The 20,482-nt window shown below is 36.3% G+C and overlaps 1 protein-coding gene across 1 annotated transcript in view; it reads right to left on the reverse strand.

Annotated features, from left to right (window-relative positions):
• Positions 1 to 7,946, reverse strand: part of LOC131070461 (ATPase family AAA domain-containing protein FIGL1) — an 89,330-nt gene extending 81,384 nt beyond the window's left edge. The window contains exon 1 of the mRNA XM_058006023.2: positions 7,456 to 7,946. Within this exon, the coding sequence (XP_057862006.2) occupies positions 7,456 to 7,721 (266 nt within the window). The 5' untranslated portion in view covers positions 7,722 to 7,946. The remainder of the gene's footprint in view (positions 1 to 7,455) is intronic.
• Positions 7,947 to 20,482: the final 12,536 nt, after the last annotated feature.

Consider the following 20,482-nt stretch of genomic DNA (forward strand, 5'->3'; position numbering starts at 1 on the left):
TCTCTAAATTTGATTGCTTCCAAACACTCCATTGGTTACTAATAACCACAACACCCAATGCCTCTTGCAACTTCAAGAGTCACCTCAAAATGATTGTGTGATGCAAATTGAGTCCCAACAAACTAGGATCATGTAAAAAATATTATATACATATAAAACATGACATAAATGAAATTAAATAAATAAATTAAATTTACCTTCAACAATTCCAACCTCGAGAAAGCCTTAAAAACGCCTTGTGACATATGGTGGTTTGTCACAAACATTTGGATCTCCTCACCATCTTGGTATCTTTCACCCACTCTAGTTGAGTGCCAATTGCTCGCATCACCAAGTTAAGGGAGTGTACGGTGCATGGTGTCCAAAAAATGTGGTCATATCTTTCCTCAACCAAAGCATCTGCAGCCCTGCAATGTTTTGCATTGTTTGTAATGATTTCGACAACATTTTCAAAACCCACCTTCTCTATCGTCTCAATGAGGATTTTAGAAATGAATTTTGCATCTTTGATTTGCCCCTCACAATCAACTACCTACAAAAACATTTATCAAAGGATGGTTTATGCAATCTTTCCATCCATAGATGGAATGCTCGCAAAGTACTCGACGAGTTTTGAAAAGCTCGGGAGTTTATTTGCTCGGCAAGTATTTATGCCATTGACTCGCAGAAGAAACTCGCCGAGTTTTTGGCAAAAACTCGGCAAAAACTCGGTTGCATTAAAAAAAGAGATCTTTTAAATTTTCAAGCAGTCAAATTTCAGTAATCAATGGGCTCCTATCAACATTCTCTCGCTCTCTCTATCTCACTCACTTTATCTGCCTCGAATTTTAGACCTATCTATCTCCCTATCACTCTTCCTTTATCCCCTCTCTCTACCACTCTCTATCTCACTCTCTCCTCTCTCCCCCAAGATCTAGACCTATCTCTCTACCCCTCTCTCTCTCACCCTCAGACCCCTACGAGTGGTGCTACCCTCAACCTAATTTTGGCGAGGGGGAGAAGCCACATCGAATTCCTAGAACTAGACCCTCTAGTTCTCTCTCTCCCATGGTTTTCACTAGAGCTGGGAAGAGGAAGATGTAAAATGTTTTGATGTAGTATTTACTTTTAGTTTTACAAGAACAATTTGCTATTTCATTTTATTTCAGTCTATCAGCTATCAACATTCCACAAGAGGATGCCATTTTGTACCCAATTTGCATTTAAATCAATCAAATATATCAGAATCGGCTTGTTTTATTTGCATACTCATTTATTGACTCATTGGATGCATCTCCTCATTGAATTTTGCAAAAAAAAATGCATTTCTAATTAAATTTAAGCAATTTTTTAAGTTGTCGAGTTTTCAACGATTTTTTTTGGGGCCTTGGCGAGTTTTTGCTTTTGGCGAGTAGTTCAACTATGTTTCCATCCATCAGAAACAATAGAAACTCCCATTTCAATCCAAGAATCCCTAATTGGTTTGAGTGATGTCTCTACAAAATTCTTTTCTCTTGCCAATAAGGTGTTGTGCACCTTTTCATACCCAAGACTTGTGAAACCAAAAGGTGCATTATTGATTGCTACCACCATTTCTCGCCAATATGGTGATTTCACCAAGTTGAAAGGAAGACCATTGGCATAAATGCAACATGCAATTTTTTCCTCTACAAGGTGCATTATTGATTGCAAAAATGCCTTGTCTAATGGGCCTCTTTTGCAGGAAGGAGTGGGATCTTCTACTTGGATAGAGGTTGTCTCCAAGAAAGGATGTTGGGAGGCTGTTATTGGTTGAGAATCTATAGGTAAATGATTTTTTCTTTGTTAAAGGATGAGAGAATAGTTTTGCTCTTTCAACCATAGCATTAGCTTCTTCTTGTTCTCTATTAAATACTGCAATTTTTTTGTTTGACAACCCCTTCTTATTTGGCCCTTCACATACTCTAATACCTTCCCCACCAATGCCACAAAAGTGAAGTCTTGCTCGATAATACAAGATCTTAAAGTTGGTTTTACACTCATTACACTTCCAAAGGTATCCCCCACCTCCTAAAAGTTGTTCAAGCACTGTAGTATGTCTCCATAAAGGATATGCTTTATCAATTTTATATTTTTGTTTGCATCCACACGCACTAAACTTGAACTACTTCCCATTCTTGCAATCTAATTTTGCTATTATTAGAAATTATGCACTTTTAAATTAGAAAAAAAAAATGCAAGCCTATAATATGTACAAACTAATTAAAGTTCAAAAATGAAGATCGAAAAGCATTATAACAAATAGTGAAACTTATTTCTTTTTTAAAAAAATGAAAAAATTCATCAAACACTTGAAAAAAATTGTTAAAAGACTAGAGAATATGATAAATTGTTTACTTTAAATGATTAAATCTCCTTTGTGCAAGCTATCTTTCCTCCTTTGGCGTTCCTCAATCGATCACCTTTGAAAAAAGCCGCCTTTCAAAATGCCGAAATGAGAAAAGAGAGAGTGAAGAGAGCAAAACGTTCTTTGTGTAGGGCAAAACAATGCTTTTGTAATGTCTCCTTTTTGAAATAGAATTTAATAATAAATAAAAAAAATTAAACTAAAATATTATATAATTTTAAAATATAAATTTGATTAAGTTTAATGAATGGTCAAAGGGCATGAAATAAAGAGTTGTGAATATTGGAGGATTAAAGGTATAAAAGGAGTGAATCAATCCTCAACTTGGAAAGGAATGGAGGAAAATATAAACGACTTGACAAAATATAAAATAAATAATTATTTTCCAAAGGCAGCAATCAAGGATGAATAGTTGTGACTCTTTCAAAGGCTACAAATAGCGAAAAGGTGTGACTCCCTCCCAATTTGAAGATATAAAAAAGGAAATCAAATCATTTGGAGGGGCATCAATTCAAAGAAAAAATTCAAAAATCAGTCAACAATCATTTTAGAATATCAATGTACGATTATCTACAATCGATAAAATAATTCAATTCATCAATTCAATGTAGAATTCCAAAAATGCACTCAACAATACATATAATTTTAGAAATTCATTCAAAATTATTCCTAAGAACATTCAAATACTATTCAAGGGATTGATTATCAATCCATCAAGAATATTATTCACCAATAGTCTCAAGGGATTTTTAGATCTTTTACGAGTTTGGAGTTATTGAAGGTAAGTGAAATAGTAATTTAATTTTACATTTTCTGATTTTTTTATTTTCAATGTTCATAATTTGATTGTGTAAACTATAATGTGTATTCTTCTTTAAAGTTTATCTTTATTTTTTAATCATTTTGGTTTTAATTTCTGTTATAAGTTGTTGAAACCCGTTTTGCATCTAACACAATCGTCTTGAGACAACTTGTGAAAGTTAAAGTGACACTTTGTAATATGGTGATCGGCCAAATAGGGCTATAAGGAAGCAAAGCAGCACTAAGAGGGCAACAAGAATTAGGCAAAGGATATTGGATGACTCATGGTGGGATCTTGTGAAATATCTCCTTAGTTTCATCGAGCCCATTATGAGTATGATTCCCTACACTAACATGGATAGGCCTTGCATTGGAGAGATTTATGATGGCATTGACTCAATACTTGAGCAGATGAAGTTCATCATAAATGCAAAGAGCAACACCCCGAGGAGACTTTCTTCAAACAAGTGCACACAATTGTTGTAGAAAGGTGGAATAAAATGACCACTCCTTTACATATTCTTGCCTATGTCTTGACACCAAAGTACTATAGCATTCAGTTTCTTGATCAACTAGGAAGGCTTGCACCATGGATAGATTTATTAGTGTCTAATGGGTACAATGCAGCATTCCTTAGACTCTACCCTAAAGATGACGTGTGCAACGTGATTACAAATGAGTTCATAGAATTTACGAATGCAAATGGTCTAAGTGTTGATGATCTTCATCATAGATTCAAGAAGGATGCTCATAGTTGGTGGTACTTCCATGGCACATGCTTCCTAAACCTACAACCCCTCACAGTCAAAATTTTATCACAAGTACGTTTAATTAATTTTATTTTATCACAAATAAGTTTTATTTATAGTTTACTTTGTCTTCATAAGTTGCTAGTAATTTTAAATTTTATAAATTTATAACCTTTAATTGTTTACTTTGTCTTCATAGGTTGCTAGTTCATCTACATCAGAAAGAAATTTGAGCACATATTCTTTCATCCACTCAATAAAGTGAAATAGATTGCAATCAAAAAGAGCAGAAAATTTAGTATATGTGCATTCCAACTTGCGTCTTCTTTCACACAAGCAAAATGACCATAAGCAAGGGGAGTCGAAGATGTGGGATATAGAGCCAAAGCATACTGACTTGGATGCTTCCACTTCTCAGCTTGTTGCATTTGATGACTCCGAAAGCGAGCAAACTAATAGTGCAAGTGCAAGTGGCATTGGCATTGGCATTGGTTCATCTAATGTCAATGTCAATGATGAGGAGGATGAGAATGATGATGTTAATGATTTAACGAATCCATTTGATGATTAAACTTTAAAATATAAAACTATAGTTCCAATTGTTGAAACAATGATACTTGAACTCGATATTATTATTTTGTCATTATGATATTGAATTTGATGATTATGATGCTATGATGGTATGATCATGATGCTATGATTACAATTTTATGTTGGTTTTGTTGTTTATATGATGCTATGTGACATTCTAATCTTAATTCATACTTCTAGGCTGCATAAATATATGTATTTATGTATAATTTTTACATTGTTTTTATACTAACAAACCCAAACCCCTTTTCAAAATTTTGCCATACCAGCATAAAAGGTTCTCGAACTCAAACTGAGGCCTGAACCCAAACTGGCAACTTAGGTTCTAAATGTTAAAAAAATTTATTGGTTTAGTATTTTATCTTTTTTGACTTTCTTACATTAATATTAATATTGGCTATACTCAAATTAAATGAAATGAATATCTGTCCATACCCTTAATCAAATCAAATATAATTTATTGTAGTAAGAGTTAAGATTGGAATCAAATCAATATTACACATCCAAAATAAAATAAAATAAAAAGTTATTTTCTTAGAAGCTGGCGAATTTTTATTATAAGCTATGACAAATTTAGCATTGTGGTGGAAGACATATGTTGTAAAAAATATTATCAATAATAATAGAAATCAGATATAAAGATTTACATTGATTTTTTTGCTTTTTATTCATATGATTGTAAACATGACCATGATCATCACTACACGAAGTATGCAAAACCTTTCAAACAAATGCATTTCTGCATATCCCATAATCACTGCAATTCTAAGTTATTGGGTTCTGCAGGGGGACTCCCAGGTCCTGGTCCTGGTTTGGTTCCCTTTGGATTCAGACGGGGTCCCGCTCACAGCCTGTGGGTTTGGCCCTACAAACCAAGAAGAACTCGAGCAGAATTTTGGAGAATTTCAAGGAACAAGGGAAGAATTTGGCATTGAAGTGTAAAGTGTTTTTTTTGCCAAAAAGTCTAATGAGTTAAATTCAGTTGATGATATGAATTGTACGGCACCCCCTTAGGCCATTCATGCTTCAAGGTGCGTCTCCCAAAGTCTCCAATATGCAGCAAATAGTGAGTTACAAATCTGCAATAAGTTTTTGAACACACCCAGCATTGAATAGACCCCTCCAAATTCAGGTCTGGACACTCTGTATCAGGTAGGAAAGGAAGTAAGCTCACCCAACTAATTTTCAAATTAACAACACTCTAAAAAGCCTCAACCTGTACCAGCACCTCGAATATTAGCTCCAACTCATATCAAGACTCACTAAAAGATTGAAAACATTCAGTTTGCTGCACTAAACAATCACCTACAGGTCTTCTTGTGATTTGTACAGCATGCCTGGAACTGTACGGCCCATCAAAACATGGTTTTTTCTTGAGTTTCCCCATGCAAAACCCATCAATGCTCCACCTCCAAGTCAAGGCTCCACAAGATAAAGTGAATAACATGCCCAAGAGGCAGCAACTAGGCTACCATGTTTACACATCAGCACCCATCAGTTTGGTATATACATCATGACAATCGAGTTTTGACTACTAATATGGTGGTGTATTTTGCTATGTTATTTGACTATTAGCATAGTGGTGTATTTTGAACTTAACTACTATTGCATATATGTATATATTTCTAATTTTTATATGTTTTTGTACTAACAAACCCAAAACCCAAAAAAAAATTTGGCTGAACCCGTATCTCTAACACAAACTCGAGCCCCAACCGAAACCAGCAGCTTAGCTGCAATTTAGGAGAATAGATATGTTTGAGGTATTCTGTCAAACAAGTAACATGCCTGTTTATTGTTTTTGAATTTGTACATTTTTTTGTCATCTTTTATACAAGAATTTTGCCATCGACATATAACGACGTGAATTTAAGGGTTCATTTTTAGGTTCTTCATCTTCGTGTCTGTTTTTTACCATTGACCGTTAGATTTCCAATAAGTGAGATGTAATATTGCATTAAAAAATTGTAGTTTGTACTTCTAATTTGTCCATACATGTTTTTGTTTAAAAAAAATTCTTTATATTTCTAAAATAGAGTCTCCTTATCAGAAAAACTTTCAACATGATAATGGTTGTTTTACAAGGTGAGATCTTAATTAAGGGAGATCTTTGTAATTGCATAACCCAACAATATGATGCACAACAATTGGCTAAGCATATAGTTTGCACAATTTTCTTTTAGGACTTGTACAAAACTTCATCAAGAAGTTTCTAAAAATCTGATATATAAGCATGGGTTTTGCACAAGTTCCTCATTTAGAATGTATGGGTTCTACATAGACATTTCCTCGACATTGTATTGTAGATCACAAGTATCATACAACCAAAGTGTTTAAATATCTCTATTGCTATTGAAATGCCTTTCAATTTCAACAACATGAAGTTTTTTTTCTACAATTTTTTTTTTAAATTCTGATCCCTACTCCTTTAAATCTCGATTTTCAAAAAAATTCCCTAAGATTTTGCTTCGATGGTTCAAACTTCCAACGAATTCAAAATTTTCACCTGAAAAATATGTGCGGCCATATTTTTCAAGAATCTGCAAAGGTACAACCATTTACTGGCATTATCATTTTCCTAATTTTTCCTAATATTATCAGAGAGCATTTTATTAAGTGATTTTCAATTGTAATGAGATCACTTTGATTCAAACAGTTCTTAAATTCTCTGAGCAGCATCTAAAGAGAAAATTTAGAAGCCCCCTTTGCATGGATTTGCTAACTAATTTTTTTCTGCAGCTTCAATTTAAAAGTATAGAATGATACATTCGGGATTCAAATATTCATATACTCTGACGAACCGCTGCACTTACCCCTGGACATTAATGCAGCGTGCTCAGGGACTAGGTTCTGTTTGCGTCTCGTGTGCTGATAAGCCATTAGACCCTCAATTTACCCATCGAAAGATTTAAAAGGTAGCAAGAGTAACTAAATAGAATAGAATGAAACCTGTCAGAGTCAGCTTCCAGAATTTGGCGAGCTGCACGAACTTTAGCGTAGGCATCCTTTCGGATTGGGTTGATGTAAATTTCGTCGGTGTGATCAGTGTTACCGCATTGGGACTCCAGGAAGCCAATTAAGCGTAGTGCCAACCCCAGGGCAGTTTGGCCATCCCCTGTTTCCAGAGCTCGCTCGGCGCCAAACTTTAGCGAATGAAGCCTCTTTAGCTTTGAATCGACCTCCTCCCTCCAGCATTGCGGCGTGTCCGCCCCCATCTAGCTCAGGCTTATAGGCACGTTACCCACATTTTCCAAATCAAGTAAAAAAGCGCTAAACATATAGTTCTGCTCCTTTGCTCATTCCAGGGCACAAAGGAAACGGTTTTCTCTGGGATTTGGCGAGATTACAGAGAGATAGATTAAGAACGTACTCTCTGCGTTCGGTTTTCCTTTTCTTGAAAGACGCGGGAATACAAAGTTGTTGCAAATCCAAGATGCATTTTTAAAGATACATTTAAGGGCCACGCTAATCTATTATTCAATTTTCAAATAATAAGAATAACAAGTGTCATTAGTACTTGTCTATCTAACATTGCAATAATTTGTAAAATATCAATTTAATACAAGAATAAAGGTTATGTAAAACCTAAAAAACCAAAAAATTCAATAATTCAGTATTTGATTTTTTTTTCTTTTATGAAAAAAATAATGATAATTAAATTTACTCGTTTAATTATTAATTTTAACCATTGATAAATTAAAATAATTATTTATCAAAATATATTTACTATCTATTTTTTATTAAACAAAAGTGTCAAATAAATCATAATAATTTACTTAATTAGAAGTATTAAAATTAATCAATGACAATATAAATTAGAATAATTATTTACTATATATTTTTTATTAAACAAATTAATCAAATAAATAATAATAATTTACTTAATTATTTATGTAATTTTAATTATAGATTTATAGAATAAATAAACCAAAAAAAATCTTCATTATTGTAAACAAAAATATAAAATATAATAAATATTTAAATAATTTTCAAATATTGAAATTACTTTAATTGTAAATTGTATATAAATTTATTTATTTTATTTTATTATTTATTCATTCAAAAAAGTTTTCATAGCCAAATGTGCAAACTATATGCTTAGCCAAATGTCACCCTAGATGCTACTTCTGTAAAGACTCATCCTACATTATTTCTATAACTATTACAAGCTCGGGCAAATTAACTATTTCAAATTAATATATTCTCCAATTCTATATTGAAATTTTTCTAGTGCAATTTACTCCTAAGTTGATACTCTTTCTTACACATTTGTGTTCATGCTCTTCTGTATGATTTGGTGTTGGAATACTTCCATAAATATTTTGGCTTTCATGATATCAAATTTTGTGTTTAATGCTTCAATGCAATTTCGTGTTAAATAACAGTGTAGGATACTCAATATGTATTTCAGGGTTTTATAACATGCATGTTTTCAATTTAACTGTTCTATGTTTTCTCTCAATGCAATTTTATGTTAACATACTTTTCTGCTATTTGATTAAAGCTCTTTAGAGTTTCAAAAAAATGAAATATTGTGTTAAATCATTGCGTAGGGCTCTGAATACTAATTATGGCCTTTCACCACATGCATTTTTTCCATCTAACTCTTTCTGTCTTTTGCTACAAACGATTTTGTGCTCACATACTTTTGTGCATTTTGAAAATAAGTATTTTAGGCCTTTTCAACCTGCAATTTTTTGTTGATGCTTTATGTGAAGTTTTGGTGTTAATATGATTCTCGAACTATTGTGTACGATAGATAATACTTATTCCATGTATTTGTATCTAGTATGGATTTTTGTGTTGTTGCTTTTCAGAACCATTTTTTTATCGGTAAAGGCAGAGCTGAGATTTGTATTAATTTGAATTAGTTACAGTAGCTTCTTAGCTGAGAGACAGCATAAAAAAACTATTCTTGGCAATCCCAACAAAAAATGGTTTCCAAAACAGGCAAGAAACCATTATCCTTATGATTTATCCACTTTTTTTAACAAACCATCAAAATTATGCAGTCTTAAGATAATAGAACTAGAACATTTATATGGCAGATTCCCAACTGCCTAAACAACAGAGAGTTTAAACATAATAAGAAACCAAAAAAAGCTATATACGATTTTGGATTAAGTTTCGAGGAGAAAAAATTTCACAGCATCAAAAAGAAAGCCTAGCTTGCAATGGGAGGATTGGGTTGGGGAAAATCAATTCTTGCTCTTCCTCGGCCTCTGCCTGCTGGACGACCCCGGCCATGACCAGTGACCCGACGGCCTCTGCTTGAACCACCTTTGCACTTCTGGTCAGCTTGGAGCTCTACATCTGCAGCTTTCATAGGCAGGATTCCATTGAGTCTTGCAAATTGGAAGAGGTCCTCCTCTTTTCCCTGAACCTCCGAATTTTCTCCTAGAAACCGCCATTTGAGGTAGCTCAAACCAACTCCGACAAAGACTTTGTGCTGTCCAAATCTTTCCCTTTCAAATCCAGTAGGAAAGGGTAATATTTGATGAGCTATCCATGAGTGTTGAAGAGAATCCGGTCACTTGGCCAAGGTGCCCCAGAGTCGTGGAGGTCCTTATTTAATATTTCTTGGAATTCCTGAAGAATTTCCTCAGGAAAAAGCTCCTTGGTGAGGCTCCATATAGCTTGCTTGGGTAGTTTTTGGTCCAACTGAGAAGCCACAAATCTAGAAGAGATGCAGGTGTTGTCTCGCAGGTACTCTTCCCTATTCAGATGGGCGCTACCCATAATCATCTTTACTGCTAGGAGAACTAGAGGGTCCGCGTGAATGAGGAGACGCTTCAGTCTCAAGTTTGTGATCTTTCTAAAAGAGACCTGATGAGTGGAGGCATTGAGGGAAATTGGAGTGTCTGCACCAAAGCATGGGGAGGGCCTTGGGTAGACACTCATAATGAATCCAAATGGTGCCTCAGTTGACATGGTTGATCAAAGGAAAACCGACAAGAGAGAAAAGAAACCAGAATGAATTATGAAGATTTTTGCAGGAAAGAAATGAAGGCAGCATGCAGAAAACGCTTTGGCAAGATAATCGGGTGCACGTCTCAACACCTAATAATGAGGAACTGATGAGCATTAATAACTCCAGCAAAGGTGGCAGAGAATAATTGTCCTGAGCAAGGCAAATCTCCTAGGCGCAGATAAAAAGAGAAACCTGCAGACAGCTCATGCGTAGGGTACAAAATGACGGCGGAAGCCAACTGGAGCTTCGGGAAGCACAGATAGAAGAGAGCTTAGATAGGTTTAAGCGAAGGGTTGGTTGAAGATAAATTGGACCCACCATAAACCCCAAGTTCAAATGGAGACTTGAATTCAAAAATAAAAATAGTCGTTGACCCAAACCCGCCAAAGGAGTGCAAGAAAAAACAATACAAAAACTAAAATCTGCACGCCTCAATCAAGATGATAAAGAGCATTCCCAAAACTCTAAATGGACGAAACCTGGTGAATGATTTGATCTGCTTTACCACTGAGTTGATAACTCTGATCCCACCAGTGAATGAAAGTTCCTTGAGCTGTTATTTTTGATAAGGCATCTGCCACTACATTAGCTTCCCTGTAGATATGTTTAGCTTCATAATGCTCAATTCTGATCAAATTTTCTAATATTTTCTCTAAAATTGCTTGAAGTCTCCAGTTTGGAGTTTTTTTCTTTCTTATTGCATTTATTGCTATCTCTAAGTCTCCTTCCACTGAAACATTTCTTAAGCTATGGTCGATGCAGTCCATCAAACCAAGTTGCAGAGCTGTGAATTCTGCTATATTATTGGTGTTTGGTGGAATTGGCTTTGCCATTTTCCGTATGATTGCTCCTGATTGATCTCTGATTATGTAACCTATTCCAAAGGGGCCTGGGTTGCCTCTGGATGTCCCATCAAAGTTTAATTTTACCCTATCAGGCTTTGGGAGGACCAGGTTGCATCTTTTCTAGCATTGATTTTTTGACCAGAGGATGGAGGAATTATGATTCCTTGCCACTTTAGCCTAATATTTTCATCCCATGAAGAGAAGACTTTGGATTGATCCAAAGAAAACTCTATTCTGCAATTGACTGAGTCCACTATTGCCACTTCAATTGAGTTTAAAATTGATTCCTTCCTCCTAGCTTTGCCTTCAAATAGCCTACAATTCATTTCTTTCCAGATTTCCCAGACTAAGCATGATGTGGACACTTCCATAATTTGACTCAGGGAGCTCTCCTTAAGAGGAAGGGGCCAACTTCGGAATAGAGACTTGATGTCATTCGGTAGGGCTATAAACAAACCCAACTTCGCACAGAGCCATCTCCAGCATTTAGAAGCAAAGGGGAAATTCAAAAGGAGGTGATCCACTATCTCTGATTGAGCTTTACACAAAATACATCTTGATGGTCCTTCGTAACCCATTCTTGTAAACTTATCTGCAGTTAGAATTTTTTTTTGAAAGGCTAGCCATGCAAAGATGCTCGCTTTTGGGATGGCTTTGGGGCTCCAAAACAGCTTCAAAGGGATGTCATGCTTGTCTGGTCTGCAAGCGTGACTAGATTTCTATATCCATCTTTTGAATTATATTGTCCTGTTTTGGATGGCGCCCAGATCAAAGAGTCTACCCCTCTTTTGGGACTGATATTTCTTGCTTCTAGTTGTTCTAGGAGTTGATCTAGATCTTCCCTTGGAATTGGCAGGCCCTCCATTGATTTCCATCTCCAACTGTGGGAATTCAACATGTCAACCATTTCCAAGTAGTCTCTAACTCGAGAACCCCAATGTTGTTTAAACCAGTATTCTGCAACAAGAATATTAATTGAGTTTTCCATATGTGGATAGCCACCCCAAGAGTCCTCCCATAATAGGCTAGATGAACCATCATGAATATCCCAAGAAATCGAATCTGAAACCAGATTTCTACAGGAGACGATAAAATTCCAAGTTCTGGACCCCTTGGGGATATTGCCTGATCTGAGGATGTTGAGATGGTCCTGGTCTAGTAGATACTTTGTTGCTAGCATTCTAACCCATGTTGCATTGGGGTTTTTTATGAACTTCCAAACTAATTTAGCCCCTAGGGCTATGTTTTGCAATTTAAGGTCTTTGATGCCTAGGCCACCCATTGATTTGGGCTTGATAATTTTGTCCCAAGCTATTAAGACAATTTTATGCTTCTCCTCAGTATTTTCCAGAAGAAATTTCTCATCTTCTTAATTATGAAAGAATTAGCACTAGATGTTAAGGATAATATGGATAAGAGATAAATAGGAAGGGTCAAAATCACGGCTTGGATCATCACTAGCCTTCCCGCCCAAGAGAGCCACTTGCCCTTCCAGGAATTTGCATTTTGTTCGACTTTTAATTTTAAAGGATACCAGAATTTAGAATTCCTTAGACCTCGGTCTATTGGAATGCCCAAGTGAATACAAGGGAGACATCCTTCTCTGCAGTTTAGAATTCTGAGAATTTTGGTCTGTAATAAGATCGAAGTAGTGAAAAAATACTTTAGTTTTATCCTTGTTTCTAAATTGGCCTGAAGCCCTTCCATACATTTCTAGTATCTGATTAAGATGGGAGGCTTCCTTAACATTTGTTGCCCCCAAGAGAAGGTTATCATCTGCAAACTGCTGGTGTGTGACTACAAAATATTTTGTTACTTTGATTCCCTCTAACAGATTATTAGTATAGCTAGCTTTGATTGCCCTTCCCAAGGCCTCCCCCATTCTGATGTAGAGGAAAGGAGATAAAGGATCTCCTCGTCTGATACCCCTTGAAGAGGAAAAGAATCTCGTTGGCTTTCCATTTATTAAAATTGAAAATTTAATCATTGATATGCATTCAAATGCCCAGTTGATCCATTGATTATCAAAGCCAAATGCTTGCATGATTTTACAGAGAAAGCGTCAATCTACACTATCATAAGATTTTGTTATGTCTAATTTTATTATCATGCCTGGCCTGTTTGTGCTTTGAAGAGTGTGGATTGCTTCTTGTGCTATAATCACCCCATCAAGGATTGAGCGACCAAGGACAAATCCAGTCTGTTCTTCTAAAATGATGTTGTCCATGAGAGGCTTCAATTTGTTGGTCATCACTTTTGAGAGAATTTTATAGACTGTGTTGCATAAGGAAATGGGCCTTTAATCTCCAAGATTTTATGATTTCTCCTTATTTGGAATGAGCGCTATGAAGGTGTTGTTTACTTCTTTGAGAAAATTACCTAATATTCTTGAGCACTCTAGAGCTTCTGAAAAGTCCTGACCTAAGACATGCCAACATTTCTTGAAGAAGTCCGCAGGAAAGCCATCCGGGCCAAGAGCCTTACCAAAGGGGAGTTGGTTTAGAGATTGGAATACTTCTTCCAACTTTATTCTCTCATTTAGCATCTGATTTTGTTCGTCTGATATGATCTTGGGGATCCCTGCCATAAGCTTTTTTGTTCCAGCACTTGAGATCCTTCATTGTTGTTTAAAAGATTAGAATAAAAGGAGATAATCTCTTTCTTAATTTCCTCTGGATCCTCTGAGATTTGGTTATGCTTAATTTTCAGTTTTGATATCCAATTCTTGCTTCTTCTAAGTTTTGTTACGTTATGGAAGAACTTCGTGTTTTTATCCCCCGTTCTGAGCCAGTTCTCTCTAGACTTTTGCTTCTAGAAGATATCTTCCTTAGAAAGAATGTCTTCATACTCCAAGAGGAGGGTCCTTTCCTGTTGAAAAGATTCTTGATCCATTACCACCGAGATGATCCTGTCATTAAGAGTTGCTAATCTCTCTTCTAGTGATCTTTTTGTTGAGAATATGTTTTGAAGTGCTGAGAATTCCATTGGAGCAGTTTCTACTTAACTAATTTTAGCTTTGCAATGAAGCAGAAGAGTTTTGATCCCTCAAAAGATCCTTCCTTCCACCAATTTTCTATCAGTGTAAGAAAAATTTGGTCTTTCATCCATATATTTTTGAACCTAAATGGAGTCCTGGAAGATCCCTGGGTGCCTTGCAAAGAGAGCAGAATGGGGTAATGATCTGAGCCTGAACAAGGAAGGACATTACAGGAGGGAGTGAAAGGAAAGAGCCTCAAGTCCCCTTGCTAGAAAAATATGTCTATTTTTTCTGCTATATTACTGAATCCTTTTCTTTTGTTTGTCCATGTGAAGGTGTCTCTTGAATCTATTTCCAAAAGACCATTCCTTTCAATCCAATCATTGAAGTCCTGCTGAGACCCACCTAAGCGAGTGATTCCTCCCCTTTTATCTAATGCACTCCTGATAGCATTGAAATCTCCCCTAATGAAGACTTGTTTCTCAGCTAAAGTGGACAAGACTCCATCTAAAGAAGACCATGTGAGTCGCTTTTTGTGTGGGGACACTGGGCCATAGGTATTAATAATAAGAAAAGAAGTGTTTGATTGAAGATGAGTGATTTTGGCAAGAAGCCAATTCCTGCTAAATGCAATACCTTCAGCTTTGATTTGAGAAGGCTTCCAGATTATCATTAATCCTCCAGAAGCTCCTTCTGAGGCTACTGTGAATTGAAGAGAATCTTGGAACAGAGAGCTAATTCCACTTCCAAAGGCTACTGCTTGTTTGTCCTCCGGTTTAGTTTCTTGCAATAGGATTAAGTCTACACTGACCAAAAGAATCCTTCTTTTGATCACCCTATGTTTCTTAGGGGCATTGAGGCCCCTAACATTCCATGATAGGATTTTCATTTTTGTTCAGGAATGGGGTTCCCCTTCCCTACTTTCCATAGATCCGATAGTTTAGATTGATTCTCCGTTGCTCCATCCTGGGATCTAGCTTCTATGAATGATTTGCGGCCCTTCTTGGGAGGAGAAGAACCAAAATCTGGCTTCTCCAGACCCTCATGAATCTGGTGAAGCCCTAGTTTTGTTTTTTCCTTAATCTGAGAGTAAAGAACTACGAGAGGAGTGTCTAATATTGAGTCTTGGTCTTCCTCTCCTATCATGAGATTCTACAGAAGATTTTGAGCATTCTGTTCACTAGTCAAATCCAGACTATTAGGCCCTAATGGCGAGGAGAAAAGAAAAGGAAAGGGGATTTCTGCCCAGAGGTTAAAATGTTGGTTGGAAAGGGGAGGATCTGAAGAAGGGGAAATCTCTCCCTCTAATAAGTGTGACTCAATATTCTCCTCCAGGTCAGCTTTAAGATCTTCTTTAATAACTTCCTCTTCCTGTAAGATTTTTGATAGATGAACATTTTTGTTTTTATTGGGTTTTGTTGACTGGAGGGATCCCCTAAGATTCTTACGCTTAAAGTTGCTCTTTCTTTTGGAAGCCTTAGCTGAAGGTTGAGAAAATATATTGAAAGCCCCTCTGCTCAAGGAAGGAGTTTTTTTTTCCCAAACAAACTCCTGACGGCCTTTTGGGATTGAGGCTTAGCAATCGGTGATAAAATGAGAGGGGATCGATTCAAAGGAGAGGACAGGGAACCCTGAGGAATCTAAGTTGGAGTTGAATGGTTCAGGCCTACTGATTTATCTCTCAGACACAAACTTGAACTAGGAGAGTGAAGGAGTTGAAAGTCTGGATCAACAGTCGAGGTAGGAGGAGAAACTGAAGCTCTGACTTGGGACTGCCAAAGAACCATCTTAACTGCCTAGGCTGAGACTAAAATAGTTGGGTTCAGAATGGTTACCCAATCCAAGGCCCTCTTCTGAATGTCTGGGCTGGCAATGATTGGCACTGAATGTTATTGAGGAAGGTTGAGGGCTCCCATGGAAGCTGCCAGAGAACTGTTATTAACTATTTGGTTCCTAAGCAAACATTTACCAAGAACTCCGTTACCCAATCTTATCACTTTCTGTTTCCATCTACCCAGTTCCAAAATGATTTCTAATTCACTGTAAAAACCTTTCATGAGATCAATCTTAGCATAAATGTTTGTTATATCCCCTTTAAGGCCTTCGAGGAAGTCCGCTTCAATCCCCACTAGGTAGCCAAGAGTGTCGTCGATCTTCGACACCATAGTCTGTATTAATAGAAAAAGCAAAAGAACTTCTTCTAAAGCGTCTTGCAAATAATAAAAAATAAGTTTTTTATAAAAAGGTAAGGTTTCCAATATTTAGGATTCCTTCTATTGTTCTTTGTCATATGCTCCGACTATTATTCTAACCTCGTTGGTGGTTTTTAATATTATCAATCATTTTATCCTTTCTTCCATTGAACACTTGAATTTAACATTCAATTTAATGCTCAAACTTAATCAACTTTGGTATTCTAAGTGAGGGAAATGGGAGCAATGGAATTCGAAGTTATCCAACATCTGGACACAAGTTCCAGGTATTTTATCCATCCTCCAATTGTTTTAATATTCATAGGCAAATACATATTTTGCTTTAATATTTTTTTAGCATTGTTAGATTTTTAATAAAATGTGGCAGATGTAGTGTCTTTTTTTCCTGTGAAGTTACCACAAAACGTGGACTCTAATGATGCGACATGGCGGGTAGTCCAAAATCTTCCATGTAATTAGCTTGGTCAATATGATTCACTGGGAAAATAAAATGAAAAAAAGAAATCCAGATAAGCAAGCAACTCAATAAAATAGTGCAAACAAAAATTGAGAGGAAGCAACTCTATCATAGTATACCCAAAGCAGGAAAAGTTTCAAGAAATTATTTATCGGGTAATCAAACACAATTTCTCAGTATTGTGAATTCATTAATTCCTACGAATGGAGCCATCTTAGTAAAATGTAAGTGAATATTCATTTTCATACTACAGTGAAATCTTGATAATTTAGCATTGTTACTACTATAAATGTTTTTGAAATAAAAAATAAAAAATTAGTGATCAGTTTTCTATTTTGGTTGGAACCCAAGTATATAGCAGGTTAGGTTGTGGCTCCATTGTAAGTAAGAATCCAAATACATAGAAAGCTATGTTACAACCAGAATGTATGTAACAAGTTGATAATTACTTTCTTTATATTTACTTGGGGTTGTAATTGGAATACTTAGTAGGTTGGGCTGTAGTCAAATGAAAACAACAAGTTGCTAATTAGTTTCCTTCTATTTACTTTGGCCTGCCTCTTTATCCATTCTGGCTTGACATATTTTTTTTCTTTGCATCTTTCAAATGGCTTGACATATTTTCAAGATCTTGTAGAAGAGAGCTCCATTGTACAAGGTATTCGAATTCTTGAAGGGATTATGAAGATGCAATCCATGATAGTGAAGAAACATTTATGGAGCAAAGGTATTAGATAGAAAATCTTCAATGTGTTTATAATTGTAGAATAAACTGCAATGTTTTCGAAGAAACATTATTTATTACTTGCACTGGAATGACTACTCACTTCTAAAGTCTGCAATATAGGTTGATCTTTATATGATCGAAACATAAATGAAGAACTCCTGAATTTATGGAACCTTTTCGCAGGCATTGATGCACTCGTCCTCCATTCCCTTATTGCACTCCTCCATTCCCTGATTCATAAATGCATTCCTCAATACCAAGTCCAAGATTTTACCACACACCCTTCTTCCCATAATCTCAATCTAGTGCCTCTCAATTTCTAAAGACGATTCCTCGACTTGGACAATGCTTGGTTTGTACATTTCCCACACTTTATTGATTTTTTGACATTTTCTCCCAACACTTGCAAGTTTTTGAGCATATTATGTACATGTCATCTCTTGAATGTATTCTTGTGAGGAACTTATCACACATTTGTTTACTTTTTAGATGGCATAAAATTAGTGACTTTTGGAGGACGTGACAGGTATTTTTAATTTATTTTTATCGATAAAAGGCATTGCTAGATTAATATATTGATTCAAATGAAAGTTTACAGCATTAAATCCCACATTTCCAAAAAAGCACATAGAGCCTAAAGATAGAGAATATGAAACTATGTCCCCGAGTATGCACAGAAAAGGAAAAGCATCTCCAAAGCCCCCATAAATTTCTGGGCTTAGAGTGGAAATAGAGTTTTACTTACATACACTTATCCTTATCAAACCTCGAAAAGCATTCAAAAATAAAATTTGAAGTTTGAAGCTACGAAAATGAAAGCATAGCAGAATTTTATAAAAGTTTTTGTTTTAGCAAAGAATTTAAAAAAATCAACTAAGGGCTCTAAGACGACCTCAAAAGGAAAAAACCCCAACTAAACACCTATCTGGTTAAGATTCCTCTTCTGGCATTGATGGCGATATTGAAGCTCGGCCTCTTCTAGAACCTCTATACGGAGGACGACCCCTTCCACAGGCAAAAGTGCGACCAAAACCTCTCCTACCACCTCACATGCTATGTACTGCATGGGGGTCCTCTTCTTCTTCTTCTATTTTAGGAGGCAAGACACCATTAAGTCTAGCGAATTCTAAAAATTCCTCTTCCCTGCCCAAATCTTCCAAATTATCCCCCAGAAAATGCCATTTTAGGAATCTGAGGCCCATGCTTGCAAAAGATCTATTTTTTTCAAGTTCCTTGCAGAAATTGGTAGAATTTTATCAACTCGTCGGGGACGTTGAAGAGAATTCTCTCGCTCGGCTGAGGAGCCCCTAAATCATGTCGCACCTTATTCAGAACCTCTTGCAGTTCGAGCAAGATGTCATTAGGAAATAGTCTTTTGGTGAGGGTCCAGACTGCTTGTTTATCAAGCTTTAGGTCCATGAGGGAGGTGACAAATCGAGATGAGATGTTGGTGTTGTCTCAGAGGTATTCTTCCCTACTAATATGCCCACTGTCGAGAATGAGCTTAATGGCCAAGATGACCGTTGGCTCGGGGAATAGGAGGAGCCTCTTCAGCCTTAGGTTTGTGATTTTGTTGAAGGATACTTGACGGGTGGAGGTTGAGAGAGAGATGGGGGTGTTCATACCAAAACATGAGAATGGTCTAGGATAGACACTCATAATGAATCCAAACGGCTCCTCACCAAACATAGCTTTGAGAATTTTTAACAGCTTGATCTTCTTGTATGTAGAATGAGAGATAAACTAGTTGATAATCTTGTAGAGGAAGCTGAATAAAAACTAGAAGGCACTTTCTTCGACATGCATTAATGAGGAATGCCTTGCAATGAATTCGCCTGCAAAGGTGGCGAAGGATATTTGTCTCAAATCATGCCATATCTCTCGGCTAAGAATGCCTCATACTAAGAATGACAGCGAACCGCAGGCTGTCTTTTCAAGAGGAGAGTGAGAGAATTCGCTGATAGAAAGGCCAAGATTAGGTGACATCAGAGATGATGTGTCAGCTTCAATTCTTAAAGTTGGCAAAAAAGCTTGAATTCAAAGAAGTAGTCATTTCACCAAACTTTGACATAAGAGTTGATGCCTGAGGAATAGTAGCAAGAAACCATTGTTGGACAAGATAGATTGATTCTCTGAAGGTTGACCTTGGGAACTTCTGCCCTGCTCTTGCCAGAGCAATGGAAGGCCATCTGGTACAAATTTAAATAAGCACTTCCTCTGATAGTCTCTTTAGTGAATAATGGAAATACTTTGTAGGTTAGCCCTGGCAATTGTCACCATGCTCCCACCAATGAAAAGAAATGCCTTCTGCTACATATTTTGAGAGAGTATCTTCCTCTGTATTCACTTCTCTGTAGATATGTTTAACCTCGTATTGCTCTAATATAGCCAAATTGTCAATTATGTTATCCAAAATTGCCTGTAACCGCCAGTTTGGGGTTATCTTTAAATTTATTGCGTTGATTTCTATCTCTAAATCTTCCTCAACTATGATGTTTCTTAACCCATGTTTGAGGAAATCCAGTAGGCCTAAAAGCAAAGCTTTGAATTCTGCTATATTATTGGTATCCGGTAGCAATGGCTTGGTGATTTTTCCAATAATTGACCCAGAATAATCTCTAACCACATATCCTATACCTGAAGGACCTGGGTTACCTTTGGAGGCTCCATCAAAGTTTAGTTTGAATCATCCCTGCTTGGGAGGGGACCATATAGCTTCCTTTCGAGCATTATATTTTTTCCCAAATGAAGGAGGAATCTTGATTCCTTGCCAGTTATTTCTTATA

Source organism: Cryptomeria japonica, chromosome 3 (genome assembly GCF_030272615.1).
Source record: "Cryptomeria japonica chromosome 3, Sugi_1.0, whole genome shotgun sequence".
Lineage (NCBI taxonomy): Eukaryota > Viridiplantae > Streptophyta > Pinopsida > Cupressales > Cupressaceae > Cryptomeria > Cryptomeria japonica.